The sequence below is a fragment of the Phoenix dactylifera genome, chromosome 8 (genome assembly GCF_009389715.1).
Source record: "Phoenix dactylifera cultivar Barhee BC4 chromosome 8, palm_55x_up_171113_PBpolish2nd_filt_p, whole genome shotgun sequence".
NCBI classification, from domain to species: Eukaryota; Viridiplantae; Streptophyta; class Magnoliopsida; order Arecales; family Arecaceae; genus Phoenix; species Phoenix dactylifera.
The window spans coordinates 1,166,497-1,187,949 of NC_052399.1; the positions used below are offsets into that span (position 1 = coordinate 1,166,497).

The 21,453-nt window shown below is 38.7% G+C and overlaps 1 protein-coding gene across 1 annotated transcript; it reads right to left on the bottom strand.

The window, feature by feature from the left end:
• Positions 1-3,788: 3,788 nt before the first annotated feature.
• Positions 3,789-20,810, bottom strand: LOC103718286. The gene is made up of 12 exons (XM_008807027.4): positions 20,417-20,810; positions 20,226-20,327; positions 19,202-19,282; positions 17,475-17,584; positions 17,233-17,368; positions 17,056-17,154; positions 8,298-8,403; positions 7,801-8,201; positions 7,548-7,730; positions 7,256-7,453; positions 5,136-5,456; positions 3,789-4,168 (listed from the first exon to the last, which is right to left on the bottom strand). The coding sequence occupies exons 1-12, from the start codon at positions 20,693-20,695 to the stop codon at positions 4,076-4,078; spliced, it is 2,109 nt and encodes a 702-aa protein (XP_008805249.2). The 5' UTR covers positions 20,696-20,810; the 3' UTR covers positions 3,789-4,075.
• Positions 20,811-21,453: the final 643 nt, after the last annotated feature.

Genomic DNA, 21,453 nt, shown 5'->3' on the forward strand with positions numbered 1-21,453 from the left:
TAATTAATTGGCTGTTTTGGTAAGTTAGTGGTTACACTAAATTTGTCATTTATTTATATGTGTCATCTAAAAATCACTATTTATATCCTCAACTCATCCCATTTTTGCATGGATATCTCTCCCATTAATTTTTGTATGAGGTGTAAATAAGTTACCATTTTTAGCTAAAATAACTTTACCACCCATATAATGTCAATATCCTTGACAAAATTGTATAAAAATAGCTTCTTAAAACCTTAAACTTTTTAGGTGTGTTAGTGTTAAATGAAACTCAAAGTAGTTATTGGTTAATGCTGTCAGTCAAAAACTCTAACAAGAGAGGTGTCCATGTGAAAAATAGGATAACTTGATCTGTAGATATGTAAATAATAATTTTCAAAATGTAAATGATTATTCAATTATGTAGCTCAGAAAATTCGTTTCTCGTTCCTACAATGTATAAAAGTGTTAAAATTCCTCAATGTTTTTATTCAATTATGCGGCGGAATCATTTTTGACTCCTAGCATCTCAAGTAGATACCGGTTAGAACTAAAAGTGTTAAATCTCAATATTTTGAAAATGATGAAAAAAAGAGCCAATATTTTGGTTGGTTCAGTTTATCCTCTGATCCAATTCAACTGAAAAATATTGACATTAAGTCGTTCTATAAAATGTGTAGAGGCAACAATTCACATTGATGACGGCTAATTCTAAATTTTGTACAAAAATATGATAAGCATTGTATCCTTGGGCGATTATTTTAGCACTATCCAAATTTGTCTCTTTTCATCAAAGCTTGACTGAAAGTATGCACTGCATCATATAGCTACCCACAGCAAGATATCATAATTGCAAATCCTTGAAATGTAATGTAATTTTGATATGATTTATCTTATTGTAATGTGAACCGGTGAAATAAGTCGACATTCTTTTAAACTTGCATTCCTTAAATCTCACAAAAATTATTTCTTTAATGGAAACCATCTGAGAACATTGACATACTATAAGTGAAATATTTTCTCACCATAAATAAGTGAAATATTGAATCCATTTTGGGCCAAGAAAGTATATTACACTTTTTTGCTAATTATAAATTTAGAACTGGATAAGGTTCCATTAAAGACGTGCCAGTCAAGTACTTGGTTTTCAAGGCCATATTCCGTTTCGTTTTGGCAAGATATCCCAAGCGGCTAAACCCCACATCCCAGGCACTTCCCCTTTTATTTTTCAGAAAAGAAAAAGGTGCTATCTACTGATACAAAACACTTTATGATATGGTACAAATTTTTGGCCAATGTCCAAAAGTATCATGCGTCGATGCATGAACCATTTTATTATCAGTTACAACTACAACTTTGATTAATTGGAATTGATGGATGCCGTCAAATTTTATTAAGGAAGGCAAGAACTTCATATCATTCCATTTAGGACTATGCTATATCGGGTATTCGATCCAATCTGATCTGAATAAGGCCGATTGTATCCAACATGCAGTGGATATGGATCATAGTAAAACTTGCTCCAAACATGATATATAACTTTTAAAAATTTTCTTCTCGAGACACAAAAAAAAAAGAAGAAGATATTTGTAACTTTTTCTGATCCAATCCGTCCAACCCACCTTATTTCACTCTAGCTATCATGCCCCGCCCCACTCTGAGGCAAGTAAGGGATGGATAATAGTATGCCCGGCCTATATCCAATCTGTTGCTATCCCTAACTTCATTCGAGATCATATGAATTCCATCTTGTACGTTGTCACGCCCCCGCCTTTGCGAGGCACGTGAGGCACCCAGTGCCCACGTGGGGCCACATAAGGGGGGAACACGGGGCTCCCCTGCCAGATATTGTCCGGTTCTGGGGCTTCACGCAAGCGTCCTTCACCCCTCTCCGGTTTTGTTTTCCATCCAAAACGCGTCTGCAGGATTAGGAGACACCCGCCTCATATGTCCAGGCTCTGGAACGAGTCTTTCCGATATAGGACTATTGGGCCTCACACCCTTCCCACCATCGGACAAGAGCCGTCCTCGGCTCTGATACCAAATGTCACGCCCCCGCCTTTGCGAGGCACGTGAGGCACCCAGTGCCCACGTGGGGCCACATGAGGGGGGAACACGGGGCTTCCCTGCCAGATATTGTCCGGTTCTAGGGCTTCCCGCAAGCGTCCTTCATCCCTCTCCGGTTTTGTTTTCCATCCAAAACGCGTCTGCAGGATTAGAAGACACCCGCCTCATATGTCCAGGCTCTGGAACGAGTCTTTCCGATATGAGACTATTGGGCCTCACATACGTATATAGAAATAGTTCTTTTTTTTTTGTGACGGCAAATTTATACAACCCAAGAGTAAGTACAGCAGCAGAATCCGCATACAGAAGATCATGAAGCTGTGCAGAGATTAGAGAGGTAGAATCCTTTATGTGTACCTTTGCCATGAAGTTGCAAAAATTGTCAATGTCATAGCAGGGACGACATCCACCTGCAATCTCAGCAGGTTTAAATTAGCGGCGGTCTTGATGGATTCTATGCAGTCCCTTCTTTTGAAGTACAACAATTTAAAATAAAAGTGCCGGCAAAAGGCCAACCGGCTTTAGCAACGAATTGACAATCTGATGTTCTTTCGGAAGGGGAGTTGTGGTTGTTGAGCGTTAAGCCCAGCATATTTATGTAAAAAATAGAAAAGAAAAAGAAACAAGAGTAAAAGCTCAAAACTACATGTCATTCAAGCAGAAGGTAGCCTTGCGAGGAACTACTGAACTGAAGAGTGAACCCCCACCCTCTAGTTTTTTTAAATAAATTTCAACGGTAGTACCAAGAAAAATGGCCGCTGTGGCAACGGTTTCATCATTAGGGGATCAGCGGGCTAGGCTCGTAGCTGTCGGAGGTCGACGCATTTTCTATCAATCCGTCGCAGGTGCCGAGATGCGTGCTGCCTAAGAGAGTATTTTTTATGCTAGACAGGTGTTGGGGGCAGACCACATCATAATTAAGGGGAACTCTGCTATGGTGATTGACGGGATCTTGAGGCCCGGAAGTGCCGTCAGGGGGACGCATTTGCTTCACGATATGCACCTTTTGTTAGGTGAATGTGTTGTATTTCGGGCTACCCATATTTTCAGAGAGGCCAATAGTGCTGCAGATTGGGTGGCATCATATACGGCTCATCACTCCGGAGATTTTATCTGGGAGACCCATGACTCCATTTTGTCTTTCTTGTATCCTCTTCTATTGTTTGACTCTTTGGGTTATGTTTACGCTAGGTATGGGTGAGACGTGGATGTACCACAAAAAAAAAAAAAAAAAAAAAAAAAAAAAAAAAAAGAGAAGAAGAAGAAGGAGAGTTAGTTCGAGGGGCTAAAGCCTGCATGTGAGGTGCCTTGCAACTGTGTACCAGAAATGTCTTGGGCTTTGGGATCTTCGTTGCAGCAAAACGAGCTTGGCAAACACAAGGAGCGCAAAGCAATTGCACGTAAATAATGCCTGTAGCCATCCAAGTTACTCATCAAAGACTTTTCTATCAAAGGCTCTAAAGTATGCATCATTCGATATAAACAGGACGGACGTCCGATAAACATCAAAGAGGAAGGGAATTAACCCAAGACATGACAGAGCGGCTCAGAGAACATAAAATGTTGCCCAGGAGACATCGAGTACAAGGTTGCTCTCTGAGTATTGGATTAAAGCTAACCCAGAATTTGTGCAATCATCGATATCAAATTAATTTGAATGAATTAGAAACCTCCTTTGCAAACATGTTAGCATACGAGTGAATCAGCAAATGCTATGCGGGGGAGAAATTGGATGCAAGAGAAGGAAGCAACTCTTATGGTCTAGATTCCAGCATGTATTATTAAGAATTTAGTCTTATACAAATTATTGTGTCTGAGAAATTCTTATGGAGTCTATAAACAGAGCTTTGAAGCATTCATACAAACTATAGGATTATACAAGTTGGTGGTAGAGCAGATGGACATCTGGGCACACCAGCAGACTTCGTAAGTGTAGCGGACGCTATCAGGCTATGAAACAAATGAATAAACAAATGTATTTATGAATAAACAATGTAGAAGAGTCTGCATTGCAGTTTTACATAACAGGCTAAGAAAATATTTGTTGAATAACGGTCTCCGCATTCCCATTGTACTGCATGAGAAGATGGATGGCATCAGCCCTCGGCAACGCCAGGAATTCCTGTAACCGATTAGGTATAAGGTCGTGAGCCAAGAAACAGTATAGGCACGAACATCATAAAAAGAACATGAAAAGGTGAAGATATATGGCATTATCGAACAACAGTATACATCTTATCCGAGAATCAACATTGCCCCACTCTCTGGGACTATTTCTCCTGGACCCAAGGAAGGAGACAAGAAATAGGTCCATATGAAATTACCTGGGTTTTGCATAAATTATAAAGTTTTACTTCAACTGGTACACAGCACAGTAGGAACCAATAACAGAAGCCAGTAAATCTTGCTTTTACATGAATTCAAGCATACACATACATGTGGATGCATGTCTACCTAATAGAAATTCGGTCCACATAGAATGATCAACAACATGTTTTAGTTTCTAATAGAAAAACTACAACACTTAATGAATAAACAATGTCCTTGATTTCAAAGTATATCGGCAAGCAACTTGAAGACATCAAAGGACATTAGAAGGCAAGCCTTGCCACATAAACCCAGTGATAGGCACTGATGAATGCATAGGAGCATAAAATGATTGGAACAGGGATCTGAACATGAAGGTAAAGATGAGGTAAAACAAGGATAGGGTGAATCTTGAACAGCTATATCAAATCTTAAAAATGGCAGATACAAAGGAAAAGAAAAAGTCTATGCAGTCTGAAAATGCAGCATAGTCCATAATTGGCCCTGCGAAGCAGTCCTGATTTGAAGGGTTAGAAAAGAGAAAGGTAAGGCCATTATAACCGAAAGATGCAAAACCAGTTTAAGAATTAGACAGACTGGAAGAATTCGCATCCTACAGAATCTAGAATTGGTTTTCCCCAGCAGTCAACAGAGGACTGGAGAACTGCCAAGGACAGAACACAACAGTCACCATACCATAACCAAAACCTGACCATGCTTGAATCAACAAGTGGTATCATGTCTTACAGATACATACAAGTTAATGTTGTGGTAAAACTCACCATGACTTTAAGTATTGCATTTTCATCATAAACAGTTTCACTAGATGATACTTGAGGACTGCTACCGTCTTCTGGTATCTTGCTGCTTGAACATATGGTAACTTGAGAAGACCCATTATTACAGTCATCTCCAAACGCCCTGGACATTGTATCACTATGCATGGAAGCCTCAACTTCTTTCAACTGATCTATTTTGAGGAGTTGTTCAAACCGGTCTTTGCACATCTGAAGCTTAAACCATTCAGTATGTGTATGAAGTGTTGTTCTCATTATCTTCATCAGCTGTGGTTCTTCAATGCCAAGCCTCCTACCCATCGCAACCTATACAAGAATAAAGAATGCATTAATTTGCAGCAATCTTTCAAATAAAAAAGAGCTAGAGTAATACTTTTTCCAGAACGAGTCTACTTGACCTAACAGGGTATGTGGCAGATGCTGATTTATTCTTCTTTAATATATATATATATATATATATATATATATATATATATATATATATATATATATATATATTTGACTATGACATTTCAAGCAGAGAATGAATGGAGGAGATACATGGGTCAGCTATGAGTGTTGGTCCGCCACATACCCCGCATACAATGTTGGTTAATATCCTCCAAGGAGGTGATAATTGTCAAAGCGAAATATGTCTACTAACCTTCAAAAATGAAAACAGTGTCCGACGTGATCATTTATGACACATTACTAGGAACAGTTGAATATGAAACATCTCATTTTTACATAAGCATTATAAATTCGCTGGCTAATTTTTCAGAACTCAGAAAACTTACTTAATTTTGATCTACTGGAAGTGGAACAAGTCAAATCTTAAAATTTTGAAAGGTAAAATAAGTTCAAACCTAAAGCAACAAAGAATACCTCTGAAAACAAAAGCCAGTACCAACTCAATTTCCTTGAGCACTTGAGCTATTGCTCCAAATCAAAGAAGACAATCCCATGAATCTTTATCACAGAATGTTTGAAATGCTAAGCTCCAATGCTAAACTTGATTAAATCACACCTTACTAACTGCATATATGGAAATCTAGAGCATACAATGCATGCAAATTTTAAGTACTTTAAGTTATACATTGGCCAAACTAATTATATAATCATTTGGCTATTTGGGTCTCGGAATCAAAATCCAAAGAAGAAATCAGTGTGACTAGCCCAAGCTCAACCTCCGAATAACACATATTCAGGAGAGCATGTCCCTGGGGTACAATAAGCTAGTCAAGCCACAACAACAATCTCCGTGGTCAATCTGACATGTTGCATTGGCATTATCACCCCAAAACCAGAATCCACTGTCTTCCAATAAAAAAAATTTAGGAGGTATCCAGGAAGTAGCTGAGCCAGTGTGTGTATAGCTTTAAAGAATAAATTATAAATCAAGTGCCTAACATGTACACTGACTACATTCAACAAATATTGATATTTGAGACGTCAGATATGACTGCAGCGAGCAACTTGAAGTTTCCATATGCTGTAAGCTCACAAGAATCCTCCTTTTCCCTAACAAAAAACTCTAAAAGCACAAACTGTTGCAAGTCCAGTTGCAAAGACGGACTACAAAGACCCTGGAGAACACAGAATGAATTGATGTACATATTATCAGGTTTTCCAAAACAGAGAACTTAGATAACTTGTATACCATACCATTCTCAAGGACAAAATTGTCATGTTAAACTGGAGGTCATGATAGCTTCAGCATGACTATTCTTCTATTCAGAAAACAAACAACTGCTGAAAAAAATTCTGTAAAAATAGAGGTCAGCAGACCTACACAGTCTTTTAATGATAATTCCATAGCCAGTGGACTGATAATAGCCACCTGAACTCTGTTGACTCTAACAACCTATCTAGTTCACAGGGTAAAGTTCAACAGAAGGTCTAAAATGGCCCTAGCAGAATTCTGCAATATGGTAACTCAAAATGACATCAGAAAGAAAAGGAAGTGGAAAAGCTTGTTCTGGTCTTTTCTCCCTCTTTTACAACCAACAGAATGAGAATCAGATGCTTATTCTGAAGCAACTTAATTGCATTAAAATGCTAGCATGACAAAAATCAAGGAACAGAAAGCAGACATCAGCTTTAGGTCAAACTAAGTAAATGTTTACCTGGAGGGAAGTTGCAAGGACAGGCAAGGGTATCCCTTTCGTAAGTGCATCTTCACTAGGCCTAAGCAAAGCCAACAAAGTTTCCTTTAGAGGCTTCAGCAAAGCTTGATTGCTTGCAGCCAGAGGACCTAAATGACTGCAAGCAACTTTAAGAGCTGTAGCATGATCACCACCATTGACCAGTGTAAGAAATTCAATCTGACATCAGAATGGTGATAAGAATGTCAAGATCTCAAAAGTTGCTCATTTCACAATACGGCTACTATCAGAAATACTTTGCCCTAATGATTACCTGTTTCAGTTGAAATAGTAGAATAGGATTTTCGGTAAAAAAGTCAGGATCTATGGCATTTATTTCCTCAACAACTTTTGCAGCCATTCCTTTATTTGCTAATTCCCTCATCTCTAGGATAATCTCACACTTGTGATCCCCGATATTGTTGAAGCGCTCAAAGGAAGAATGAATTTTGGAGTCCTAGTCAACAGAAAATAATCATCACTATATGACAAATGTCCATAGATTACTCTGGTAATATCAAGCTTACCTGCTCTTCTCTAAGTGTATCTTCACTGCTAGGAAGGGCTGGACACAAGGACTCTTGTTTATTAAACTCAGGAAAGAAGGCATCAAGTTCTAGCTTCTCAATCCGTCCTCTCCATCTCTTGCGTCTCCTTTGTCCAGTTGCATGATTTCTACTCCTCCGTAACCTTCTAGAAGAGGTTTCTTGATGGTTGACATCACTGGTGCTGCAATCTTCATTATTGTTAGTCACTTCATATGCAAATCTTGTGTCGTCGATTCCTTGCATGCTCGCAGCATCAGCATAAGTTTCTTGAGCACCTCCAGTGTCAGCATTGTTCACAGAAGTTTCTCCATCAGAGAGTCTACTAATTCCACATTCTATGCTAAGAGAAGAACAATTTCTGGACGAACTATGTGCAAAATCTGGAGATTCAGTCAGACAGACAACTGGTAAGACGATAGCACATAATTTGAAGCCATTGTGGCAACTAAACTTATGTTTACTATCTCAAGTTTAACCTGGTGAAGAATTAGGAGCACCATCAACAATTCCCCTGTATACACAATACTCATGAACCAGCTTATCAAGCATTGAGAGATCCAGTTTCATTCGGCAAAGTTCATTCTGTAAAACATGTCATTGGAAAAAGGATAAGCATATCAAGAAGGAAAAAACAGTTGGTTAACAGAACAGGAAAAGAAGAAATTGCACCACGGTAGCAAATTAACTAAATCCTCATTGGTTGTCAAAATCTGAATGAAGCAGAACTACAATATTTCAAGCTATAATATGGTCAACACGAATCAAAACGCATGCCAAATATGATTTAGAGGCCTATCAAACATGACAGATCCACAAAATTCAATGACGTACCGACACAATAGAAGAGACAGCGGAGAAGGAGAACAAGGGAGGAAAAGAGAGAGAGCGGGGAGGGAAGGAGAGGGAAAGGAAGGAAGAGAGGCCGGCTGAGGCCAACCGGCGGAAGCTGGGGAACCTTTGCGCGGAGGAGGCGAAGGCCGAAGAGACGTGGAGAACAAAATAGGGGACCGGAGGTGGAGTCCCGCCTCCGTGTCTCCCCGGCCTCCTCCTCCTCCACGCGGAGGCTCCCGGACCTCCGTTGGCCAACCTCTCTTCCTTCCTCTCCCTCTTCCTCCCTTCCACTCACTCACTCTCTCTCTCTCTCTCTCTCTCTCTCTCTCTCTCTCTCTCTTTTTCTTCTCCTTCTCCCCCTCCAGCGACGGCATCTCGGTTTCAATGCCGGAACTATCCCGGTCCGCTGCTAGTACGGCCTGGGACGGCCCGAACTGCATGGTTTGAGACCGTTCCCTAGACCTTGATGTAAGGGTTTGGCAAAGATTCATCTATTGTAAAAACTAGTTAATGGCCAATGACAACATGAAGTAAAATATCAAACTACCTCATCAGTAGGCATGCGTAAAAAAACCAACTAAACTGCGAACCTGAATTGAAACAGTCACTTCAGTTCTATTTAAGACAGTTTTATTCTATAGTTGATTCAGTTTGAAAGATTTTCAAACTGAAAAATTGGTTTGTTTTGTATTAGATCTTAAAAAACCAACCCAAACAGAAAAATGGACCTATATATATTTAAAATGTTATTAGGTGAGAACACCAAGTGAATTGTATAAAAGTGTAAGCCCATAAACCTAGTTTACTTGTTTTAATATTGGGCCCATACAAGTGTAAGCCCAAACAAATTTATAACAGTGTTATGAAAATTGACAATATATGGTTCAAGTTACATTCTAACCCAGTCCAACCAGAACTGAAAATGGATCTCCTCAACCTGATAAACTGAACTGAACCCAAACGAATTTCTCCGTTTGGTTTTAGGTGGTTTCTATAACCGTAGTTCGGTTAAGGTTTCAGTTTTAAGAAACTAATTCAAATTGGTTTGATTTCAATTCTACCCCTAAGCTAAACAGATCTGACCTGCGCACATCCTACTCATCAGTGTCCAATTAAAATGGTTTAGTTAATACAGATTGAAAGGAGGGGAAAAATCATTATAATCTTTAAGAGTTCATAAGACCTATCAAGTAATCCCAGAAGGTACAAAAATTTCCATAAATGATTAAAATTGGACAATTTTCAAAGTGGCTTCATGTCGCCATCTCTTGCCTCTACTTGGAGAACATTCAATGCTCTCTACAGCCTGCAATTATGTATGAATTCTCGGAAGCTCACTTGAATTGTTGAATAATGGGACAACAGCTATAGTGAAACTTCGGTACTAATACCACCCTACAAGGGTGTGGCCAATAAACAAGCACCACATTCTATAGCCACATGACATTGGTAAAACATCCTTAAACCATTATAACGGTCTCTTCCAAATGCCCAAAAACCAGTATGTACTGTTCTAATGGAAATAACAGCATATATTCTCTTTTTTAACCCTCATTGACATTTTCTGGAATATAACATTTGTTGATATGACAGCCCATCCTAATTCAATATTTTTTAAGTGGAATCATTATATGAATATAATAAAATACTACTTTAATTAGATAAACAGTGAAAAGGTCAAAAAACCATTGGCATTTTTGTTACGTATTGACTGCTGTAACATTATAAAGGAGGTTATCTAAGGCTTTGCACCAGCTGCATATGTTTCCATAATGAAAGTCCTCTTGAAGACCAAGAAGCATTTTCTATAGACACACATCAAATGGTTTCGACATAGCGTGTCATGTTGTTTTATGCCATCGCTGACACACATCTCCACCGTCTCTAAAAGACTAGAACATGTCATAAAGAAACTCCTAAGGGGACTTTGAATCTTTGACCAAAAAACTACATTTTATGAGCATTTTGAGAGTTTCCCTTTTTTGCTAAATACTCGCATCTCAGTTAATCTCTCTCTCACGCGCGCGCGCACACGTGTGTGCGCACTCATGAGCACATACACATGCATCCTGTCTCCTACAGAGATCCAAGAGAAGTGCAGCAACCAGAAAGCCAGAGTTTCCTAGTAAATCTAACTTTAAAAAAAAAAAAGAAGAACACAACTGCATATCTTATTTGTTCCAGGTGGGGTAGATTGTGGGGTGAGTTGTGGAAGCTATCGCACAATGGCAAAGCCAAGATTTGTTCAAGAGAGGGAAAAATTTAAGTATCCACCAATGCGATAGAAATTTCCAAATATAATATATTAAAAAGTTATGACAGACTGTTTTGCTATAAATAATCAAAATAATTCATAGATCCTCTATTTATTTTATATCAAAATAACAAATACCAAGAGTGAACAATTATATGCATAATCAATGCTAAATTGGCAAGTATAATTTGGGGGGAAAAATCCAAATAAACAAGTGTTGTTTGCATTAATAGGAAATAGATCAGCACAAAGGTTTCAAATACAGAGTGATATATACTTCTTTTTTTTTTTTTTTTTTTTTTGGTGGGGGGGGGGATAAGCTAACTTGGGTAGTGTTGAAATCTGTAATTAAACAAAACATAAGCATATTAAGAATGTCAGTTAATAAATCTACAATAATCACATACATACGAAAAAAAGTAGCAAAAATCCCTAAAAAGAAGAGAAACAAGAGAATAATATGATCTATCAGAGAAGAGATTAGTGGATCTCAGATTTAATAATTTGTTTAAGCACGTATTTAAAAAAATAATAGGCGGGGGAAAGCACCCTTGGAAGTTAGCATAAATTGCTAGACCATCAAAGTTTCCCAACACCTGATGCTGGTGTCAAATTTTCTTCAGCAAATCAAAGAGCTACTTAGCTTCTATAACCAGGATTCAAGGGATCCAGTTAGCCTAGTATGGAAATTCAACAATGATGGATCTTTAGATATCATGGCTTGTCCGTTAAGCCAATTCATACGTTTCTTGGAAACATTTCCAAATATGATTATCGAGACTTAAAACTACCCAAACCGGCTCCTATACCGAGCATACAGACTCAGTGACAGGGTGACACCGGTATGGGGCCCGATACCAAAATGGCTTAACTTGCTTATATGATACCTGACCTGACCCATCGCCATCCCTACTTTTTCATTTAGTAAAATCTTACAATGGACCAACAATTCTCTCTTCCACTATGATCTCGCAATGGTAACCACCGTAGGTTCCTCCAGACTCAAATATAGGTGTTGGGCAAAGTTTGAAATGGTTAATGATATCGAGTGCAAAAATATGTGACACACAAAGCAAATAAATATGAAAACAAATCAAGAGTCATGCCTAATTCTGAACAAATGATCATAAACGACAAACTTCAGGAAACAAAAATGGGTTTGTCATGTACATTAGAAAGCATGTATATCAAGAATCTTACCCATATTTATATGTGATACTTCAACAATATAGATCGAACAGAGGCAGCTTTTATATTTTCTTCCTAAATTAAATAATTCAAGAGGGAAGCTCCAGTTGAAGGAATTTTTTTGAGTCCTTCCTCACAACATTGACTAAGTTTTCTTTTGCCTCCTCCATGCTTCCACATATCCAAGCCCCCTTCCATCTGCTTATCACGATATGCATTTGAATAGAAGCAGATTCAGTTAGTCTTCCATTATTCTATCAACTCTTAAGCACCATTGGTTCGCTTTAAATTCGATCCTCACCAAATTTACCACACATCCATCTTAGTGCTTGTAAGTTGTAACATCTACTGCCACCTTTACTATTAAGTCCTAGTACTAGAACTTGTATTAATACGTTGCCAATAGGGATCTATACAGTATGGTAATTCACTTTAATGACACATGGAATGCTATTAGCATCAGCACATCACATCCACCATGTGTCGATATGTGGATTACTAGCCCCCTACATCATAGTAGTGACAAACTAGGTCGGTATAGTACACCCATACTGGCCAATATGGGTCGATAGTTGAAACCTTATTTGCTACTAAATAGCATATATTCTAGGCAATTCAATAGCGTCAAAATTGTCATCATCTTTAAAACCCAATCAACAGTCACAGTTCCAAGTCCAGATTATACGTTCAACTTCATAAGACTAGCACCAAATGTGCATTAATTTTTTATTCCTCCATTTCATGGATCCTATTGAAAAATATCCTATAGGATAATTCTTGACCTTCAGGCTGTGTTTGGATGCCAAATAGCAAACCATCCCCAAAAAGATTTACCCATAGGCATCCACCCCCCTACCCGGCTAACCAGCGAATAAAGTTATCCACTGTTTGATTGGTGCTCTCATGGTTAGTGGAATAAGTTGTGAAAAAAGTGAAAAAGTAAAGAGAGAGATTTCTGGGAGGTTAACTCTATTTCACCCTCCCCACTAAAATAAACTTACTCAAGTTAAGAACCTTTTTGGGCCTTTGACAATTTGACCAAATAAGTTTATCCATCACTTTTTGGATGGTGTTTCACTGGTTGTTCAGATAACTTATCCATCCTTTAGCCAGCAAACAAACACGGCCTTTGTGGTAAGGTCGGTTCATTTCAAGTTGATAGCCTCAAAAGATGGACCTATAAGTAATTCTTGGACAGGATACAAACTTTGAGCCGTTATGATCAGGCTTCTTTGTTGAGTTGAATCTCTGGTTACCTTCAATCCAGATACTTCCATCAAGATTAGAATTCAATATAGTAAAAAAACGCATAACTAATGGACAAATGAATTCACAAATACTATGATGGAGTTTCCTGTAACAAAAAAAGTGAGTCTCAAAAAGATCCCAAGAGGCATCATTAGTTAAAAATTTCTTATGTTCCATCTGCAAATGCTCAAAGAGTGAACTATACATTAATGCTCCTAATTCGATACATTATATAGAAATTGTGCACCCTTTTATATATTTTTGGCACTGCAACTCAATTTTAAACTCCTTGTTGGAGCTTTCTGGTTTTTTCCTAAGAAGTACATGAAGACCAATAATGATAGGGAAATGTTGATAAAAAAGAGAAAAATACATAATAGAGAAAAAAACATAATAGAGAAAAATACACTAAGTGATGATTGGCTTCCAAAATAAGATTTGACATGTGGAAGGCATAATAGACAAAAGAGAAACATACATCAAAAACTCAAGGCAGGTAAATCCAAACAACATACATGCTTGTCAAAGAAGAACCACTTGCCATATTTCCCTGTATTTTGTGCTAGTGATGTAGATAGATATAACCACTTGTCAGTATGCATATTGTCATCTCTCCTTGAACGACAGCTCCTCAAGTTCTTACATGAATGACTACTTCATGATTCTAGACTAACAATAAAGATTCAAACTTAGTTGATAACATATTCAATCAGCTTTCACTATATGGTTCAATGACAAAATAAGGATCAATGAAATAGGACGCTGACAACGATATTCGTCAGCCATTCTAAGTTGGCCCGAAATATTTGTCTAGATTTGATTAAAAGCAACCATAACTTACAAAATCTAGAGATTTTGATAGCTTTCAAGTGAGATCTAACAACATAAACAATAAGAGATTGAAAACAACTAATTTATAGATACAAAGAAAAAAATGATCTGCTCTGCTTATGTGAGAACTGGCCTCTTGGGCCCTTTCTGGATTAAAGTTGTCAGGCTCAACCGACTTCAGTTCAGGACTTCAAAAAAAAAAAAGAAAAGAAGAAGAGCAATTAGAAACAGGGGATCACGATCCCCCGCCTGATCGCCCGCTGTCGGGGAGAACCACGTGGAGCCATGGCCGGTAAGGCCTCCGCATGGCTGGTGCGAATGGCCGTCGGCTGTTGGGATCGCTCAACCACCGCCGAGCTCGTGACAGTTGCAAACGACTATCGAATTTATCCTCTTTCAAAAGCCTTATAAATCCCCCTCATCTCTTGTGATTGATCCACCGTCGGGCATCCCTTCCCTCTTCCTCACCTCTGGCAGCTATTGTGTTGCCGAATCCGAGCTCTGCCACCCCCAAAATTCCCTCCAATTCCTTCTAGACCACCGATGGTCTTGTTTTTCTTCTCCTCCTTATTTCAAGTGCCGCCGCCGCTAGCCCGCCGAACCGGCTACCCTCGACTGAGATCCACCATCTCCGCCGACATCGGTGAGCTCCCCTTCCCCCAATTCTTTTGTTCCTAGACAAACCAAGCCTATTCCTCTGTTCCGAGCCAAGTCCTTGGCTTCTTCCTTCTCATCGGTCACCACAGCAGCCGTTGGCTGCTGTCGGCTGGCTATTGACCAGACGTCGACACCCGCCACCAAGGCCCAGCCATCGTCAGACCTTCTTCCCTCTTCTTTTCTCTTTCCTCTCCTCTTCCCTCTCTTCCTTCCCTTCTTCTTCTTCTTCTTAGTTCTCTTTTTCTTCCCATTCTTAGTTTCCTTTATTTATTTATTTATTAATCTCTATAAACATATAGATTTTGTTGTTCTTCCCTAGTTTCTAATTTCTCTCCTTAGCCCATGGGCCAGATATAGTGATGATTTATGCCACTATGATGGACCAAACCTAGACCTCTGACTTAACCCGAGCTAAGATTCTCTCTCCTCTCCCTCTTTCTCTCTCTAGACAGGCTCAAGGATCTTAGTGTAAACCTTGCTTTTCTTGTTGCTCGGATCCAAGTTGACCTCTGTTTGGAAGGCCCTGAACCGCCCCGACACCCAAACGGTAAACCGACCCATTACTTCGGCCCCAATCGGATCTTTTTGAAATTTGACTGCTATTGATCTTCACTTGATCAGTTTAGTTTGCCTTGTTCAAACTGACCTAAGTAGTCATGCACTGCCACCTGACCGATCTGATTTGGGCATGAGATTGTATCTTCAACAGTATTTTAATTTTGACTTTGCTTGACTTTTAAGATATTGATTAAAAATTAATTATATTTTAATGATATTGAAGCAAGCGAACCTAACCTATCTAATTGGATTAGAATTTTGAAGTGATAAAACATAAGTAACCTAATACTTCAAAGCGTGTTTTCCAAATTTTTGGTAAAGTAATATTTGATTGATTAAATTTGATTATAATATCTCTTTTATACTTAGTTAAACAGGTCAGGCATGTTAATGTTATGAAAATAATTATTTTAAAATATGTTATGTGCTATGTTATGAAATCCAAAATATGTGACTGGGCAAATTATAAAAAATTTGTTTTATATGTATGTATTTTCAGTGCGGCTATAATCTAGCCCCGCCAATGAAGATTATTCGTTGGCTCAGTCGACTTGTAATCTGAGAAACTAGTTTCGACAATGCACCATCGGTGATTAGAATAGTAGTATTTGGACATTGTACCACCGATGGTTAAGAATAGTGGTGTTTCGCACTTTGTGCATTCTAATCCATGCCACTGGATTACGTGGCCATAACCTGATGTTGAGTTTCTAGTATCAATTTATGAAAATAATAATAAATTTCAAAAAAAAATATGTATTCTTCAAGAGCTGATTTATTTTTCAGCCAATATCTTGCTCTTTAACTAATTATTTCATATGCTTAGCCCCCTACTTTGGAGTGTTATGTTGCTTACTGGGCTAGTGTAGCTCGTTATCATACTTTCTCTATTTTTCAGATCCAAATGCATGATCACTCGGAACTTGGAGAAGTGCCTTAGATCTTCTAAATATACTTTTAGTTATTGAAGTTCTAGTCAGACTATTTAAACTAGTTAAAATATTTTATTTAAATTAAGTAAATTGTTAGCATAGGTTGATTTATGTCACTTTGGAACCACTGTAAGAATTATTTAAATAAGTTCTTAATTAAATAAATTTTCAAGAATTATTATTGTTTTGATATGATCTATAGCCTTGCATGCGTGTATGGTCCACCATACAGATATGCAGTGTTTGTTACACTCTGGGTTCGGGGCATGACAGCTTATGCACTACACACATGTGCTTTAAGGTGCTATTGAATTATGCCATGCAATGACATTATCTTGAATGCCCAAACTATAAAAAGAGGTGTGGTCAGGTGATATATTAGGGCAACTGAAAACTAAGGATCATATTTCAGTCTAAACCAGGCAAAACAGGTAAAGCTGATAAAAGTGAACCAGTAAATATGTCTAAGGTTGATATAGCAATGGATATTTGAATAATTGTTGCAAGCACGTCATTTGGTTTATTGAAGATTACTTTCCTTAAGTATGCAGTAACTTCTGCCTAAAATAGAATTCTCGTATCACTACAGGATAACAAAAATTACATAGCCATCTGAATATGTAAAATAAATATGCACATACAAAAATAAATAGATATAATATATATGTATATATATATATATAGTTTAACACTGCACATAGCTTATGTTTTTATAATCTTTTAAAAAAATAAAACCTGAAATGCTTGATTTAAATCGCCCTTGGCAAATCTCAAGCTATCAACTGCTCCTTGTCTTGTTAGCTCCACAGCATGTGCAAGAGCTTGAATATCAACCTGAAATTTGAATGTAAGTACAAAGACTTCTCTGGACAACCTAATGTAGATAAATACATAGCCAGGGAAGAAACTTACTTCATCAAAAGGAGGTGCTTCATACAAACTCTCCTGAGGAGTTGCAGGTGGGTCCCGTTCCTCAAACAGCAACCTTTCAGTGAGATCTGATATACGGGATAAAATGCCTTGACGAAAGCAAAATACTTTGTGAATGCTGCATATTAATGGGTGATGAGAGACAGCTGCTGGAGTTTGACAAAGTTCCCAGAATACATATACAAATTTATATCAAAATTGAATATTAAAAAGCTGACACATACCTTATTAAGTATCTCAAAGTCATTGAAAAAATGGGATCATAAGCATGTAAATGAGCTCTTAATATTGAAGATAATAGTCCAGCTAGATCAAATCTCCTCCTTTCAGACCACTGGTACACATAAAAAGTCAAATTTTTTGGACATGAATAACTACTGACAAACTGCCTCACAATTCAAATCATGTTAAATTTAAAATAGAGCTCACATGGCACAGAACGATACAAATCAGCTAGCCCACTCGGGACAGGCCAAGTCTGGGGTCACATTATTGGGTCTTTCAAGAACAACCAGAATCAAACTGAATATGGCCATTTTTGATCCTGTGATAAACTTACAATTTGTTAACGTACCAACTAGCCTATGGTCCGACGCAAGTGCAAGTCCACATCAACAGAAAAGATTAAGATAATGTATGGTAGGCGGAATAAATTTTGAAGGCTTGGATGGATAGACTTATACCACCTAACAGAGGCTTTTTGGCATTTTGTTGGAGGGATAAGTGCAAAGGATAAGTGAGAGATTAGTGCTCTGGATTTTGTGATAGATTTGGATTTCATCACCAAGAAAAATTTTCTTCCTACTTGTTTGATAAGAATAAAGAGTGCACAGGAGCAAAAAGGTAGTTAGAGGGGATAAGTTTCCTTATTCCATGGTGTAACTCTATCCTATTTTGGTGGAAAAGAGTTACACCGTCTGGGACCACTTATAACCCCAAATGGTATAACTCTTGTTACTTGGTCACTTTTTATTGTTTCGCAGCATAACACAGAATAAGGGCCTAATTCCACATTATTCCTAAGTTATATTGCCTACCAAACATGCCCTAAAAGCTTTTTTGGCTGGTGAATTTTTTGAGAAATACGGTGTTAATATGCCATTGCTAATGTTTGAACCCTAAAACTCTCTGAAGAGCAAACCCTTAAGAGAGGGTGCCAACCGTTGGACCCAATGCCATTTGGCATTTGACAAGTAAAATTAAACAATTCTCTAGGTCCTTGCTACAAAAGTCTTGGAGCTCAGCTACACTAGTCTATTGGCTCAAATTTGATTGGTGAACTTAAACGAGAGGTTGGGAAATCTGGGACACGCTAAGCTATAAACATCTGCTAGTCAGATCCACACCATGGCCAAGCATCAAAGCAGCAGCACTAATGTGCACATTTGGAAATCACAGTACTTGGGCTTACAACTTTATGGCTCCATGAATTATCCTTGGATAGTCAAGCTTATAAGGAGAAATAAAAAATATAACACTTTGGATCAGTTAAAACCCCCAAAAGGCATAATGGTAACTAGTAATAACAAGTTGTACTTGCACAGACCTAGGTCCAGCAGAGTCCTAGGCAACAAAACTAACACCAAATTTGTAAGAAGTTTGCTAACATAATACATTCTTAAAGATCATAAAAAAATGAGGCCCACCAATAATTAAGGACTATAAAGAATTTAATACTTATCCTAAATGGCTATGTTATTAATTTTTCTTCAAGTAGTTCAATCACCAGACCATTAGTTCACCTATTTGGCTGATATGGTTATCAAAAGAAAATGAAAATACACAAGATGTTATGCTGTACAATCATGCAGACATGCATGTATGTACGTAGGTATGTCCAAGTGAGAAACAATGCGAGGTTTCCTTAACTATATACATGTTAACATAGAAACATATATGGTCCGATCCACCTTCATTACAGTCGACTTAATATAAGATATATTTGTATTACCTCATTTGCAACAGGAGAGGTTTGATCTTCTTTTTCAAATATTAAGGCCAAGAGGACATGCTTGAACTCCTCGTAAGCTTCCTTCAAAACAAATAAAACATGTCAGAACTCAAAAAGGAAAAAAGCTAATTGTATTTATTATTTATAAATACAAGAAAATAATTTTTTACAGTACAGAATGACTTGTATTTAGTTTAAAAGGAAATGCATGCATGAACTGTTTCTGCGCAAGTACAGAACATGAACCCCTAAATCCATGAAGTGCTCGATGTAATCCATATACTGTCAAAAAGCTCAGTGCATCCATAACATGAATCTAATAATAGAGAAAGCTCGCTGCCGCCATTCCTTTTTACAATTTGTTGCCCTACCATGACCGGTGCTGGCCTTACTCTGACAATTATGAATCCGATGCTACCAAAGGAAGAATGTGATTTATTTGATGCCAGACTCCCATGTGTCATATCAGTGTCAATCTAAATTGAAGTCCTATTCTGACACCTATCAGGAAGCATCCAGCTATCCAGCAAACTAACCTCTCACATCACATAGGCATTTGCTTGATGAGAATTGGCTACGAGCTGGGCAAGGTAATCTATCCAGCTGTCATTTTAGTGACAGCACCAAACAAAACCATTTCCAGTGTCCAATCCATCCAGTGCAAGGTCATGAAGCGTTTCAATTACTCTATCATCCGCTGCTTATTTGGGCAAGCATCTAACGCCAAATCATGCACAATCTCTTGTTCCCCTCTCCTCCCCTCCCCCCACCCGGGAACCAAAAAACCCAAAAAAAGAAAGAAGCACCAACCCCTTCTCCCTAGAAAATAATACCATCTCTATTCGCACAAAAATTTTCATCTAAAAGCCCTACATTATATTCTTCACCCATTTCCTCACACACCCAGCCACCCATTCTTAAGCCCTAGATTCCCAAATTAAACAAAATAGGGGAAAAGCAGATTCTTTTATGGAAAAAAAAATCGATTGTAATCAGAAAAATGCAAAAGAAGGAAGCTAGTTACCGGGTAAGCATCCAGGGCGCACGGAGCAAGAGCAACCCGCAGGCACTCAATGGCCAAATCTCGATCTTTCTCCGTCCCTCTCCTCAAAAGCTCGATAAATTTCTAAAAGAAAAAACAAACCTAATCACAATTAATAAACACAGAAAGACCTAAGAAACAAATAAAAGATTGGGAACTAAAACCAAATTTGCCTGCTTCTGCAACCGGAAGAGAATCCGGTGGTCATCGAGGACCGCCGGGACGTGAAGCCGCAACTGGTCGATGGCTCCATCTACGTCGCCCGTCTCGATGCACCGCCGGATCTGACGGATGATAAGGCGCGATCGATATGAAGACGAAGAGGAGGAAGAGGAGGAAGGAGAAGAGGATGGCGAAGTTGAAGGAGAAGGGTCCTCCAGTAGGTGCTCGGACTTGGCGAACTCTAGGACGAGGGAGTCCAGCGCTTCCCAATTCACCGGCGTCGATTCCATTCGTTCGTCTTTCTTCCTTTTTCTTCTCCCCAAGGTCGAGAGGGAGGGGATGGAGGCGAGCTTAGATTTATTTGGTGCGGTGCGAGTGCTTTACACGGAATTAGGAGAGAGAGAGAGAGAGAGAGTCTAGGCTACATGGGAGGCTATTTATGGTGCCGTATCCCGTATATGGAGGGGGGCTTCGTATTTGGGTTCGGACAGGAGAGTCGGTGCTGGGCCGACTGAGGCCGTCCAAGTGCGTCTTTTTGGTCTGGAGTGGAGCCCGCTCTGGGGAATAACTTGAGTCGGGTGGAGCGGGTTTGGTGGTGGAGTTCTCTAGAGAGATTCTTTTGACGGCGCCACGAGCGCTCGCCTTCTCCAGAGGATTTGTGGATTCTTAAGATTGATGGAGTTTGACAGCGAAATCCCTGGTATACGGGATGTCGTGGGGTATCTCGGGCTGTAGGGCCAGCTGGTCCCATCCCAATCTTAGGGGGCGGTTCTTGCAAAACTTGCTCTCTCCGCCGAATGTACACATAAACTGATAGAAGTATGTATGCATTTATGGAAAATCCAACCTGAACCACAAACAGCCAATAATGCTCGTGCCAGAAAAATATAGATTTCTAGATAAGTTTTTTAACCCCCAAAGATCTGGCCCTTAGTGTCAGAGATGTAACTCATGAAGGACATTTTATAGTCTAGAGAGTTTCAATGTGATGAATTTCTTGGCAATAGAGGGCTTCTTTAATAAAAACGTGAAGAAATGATATTAATCA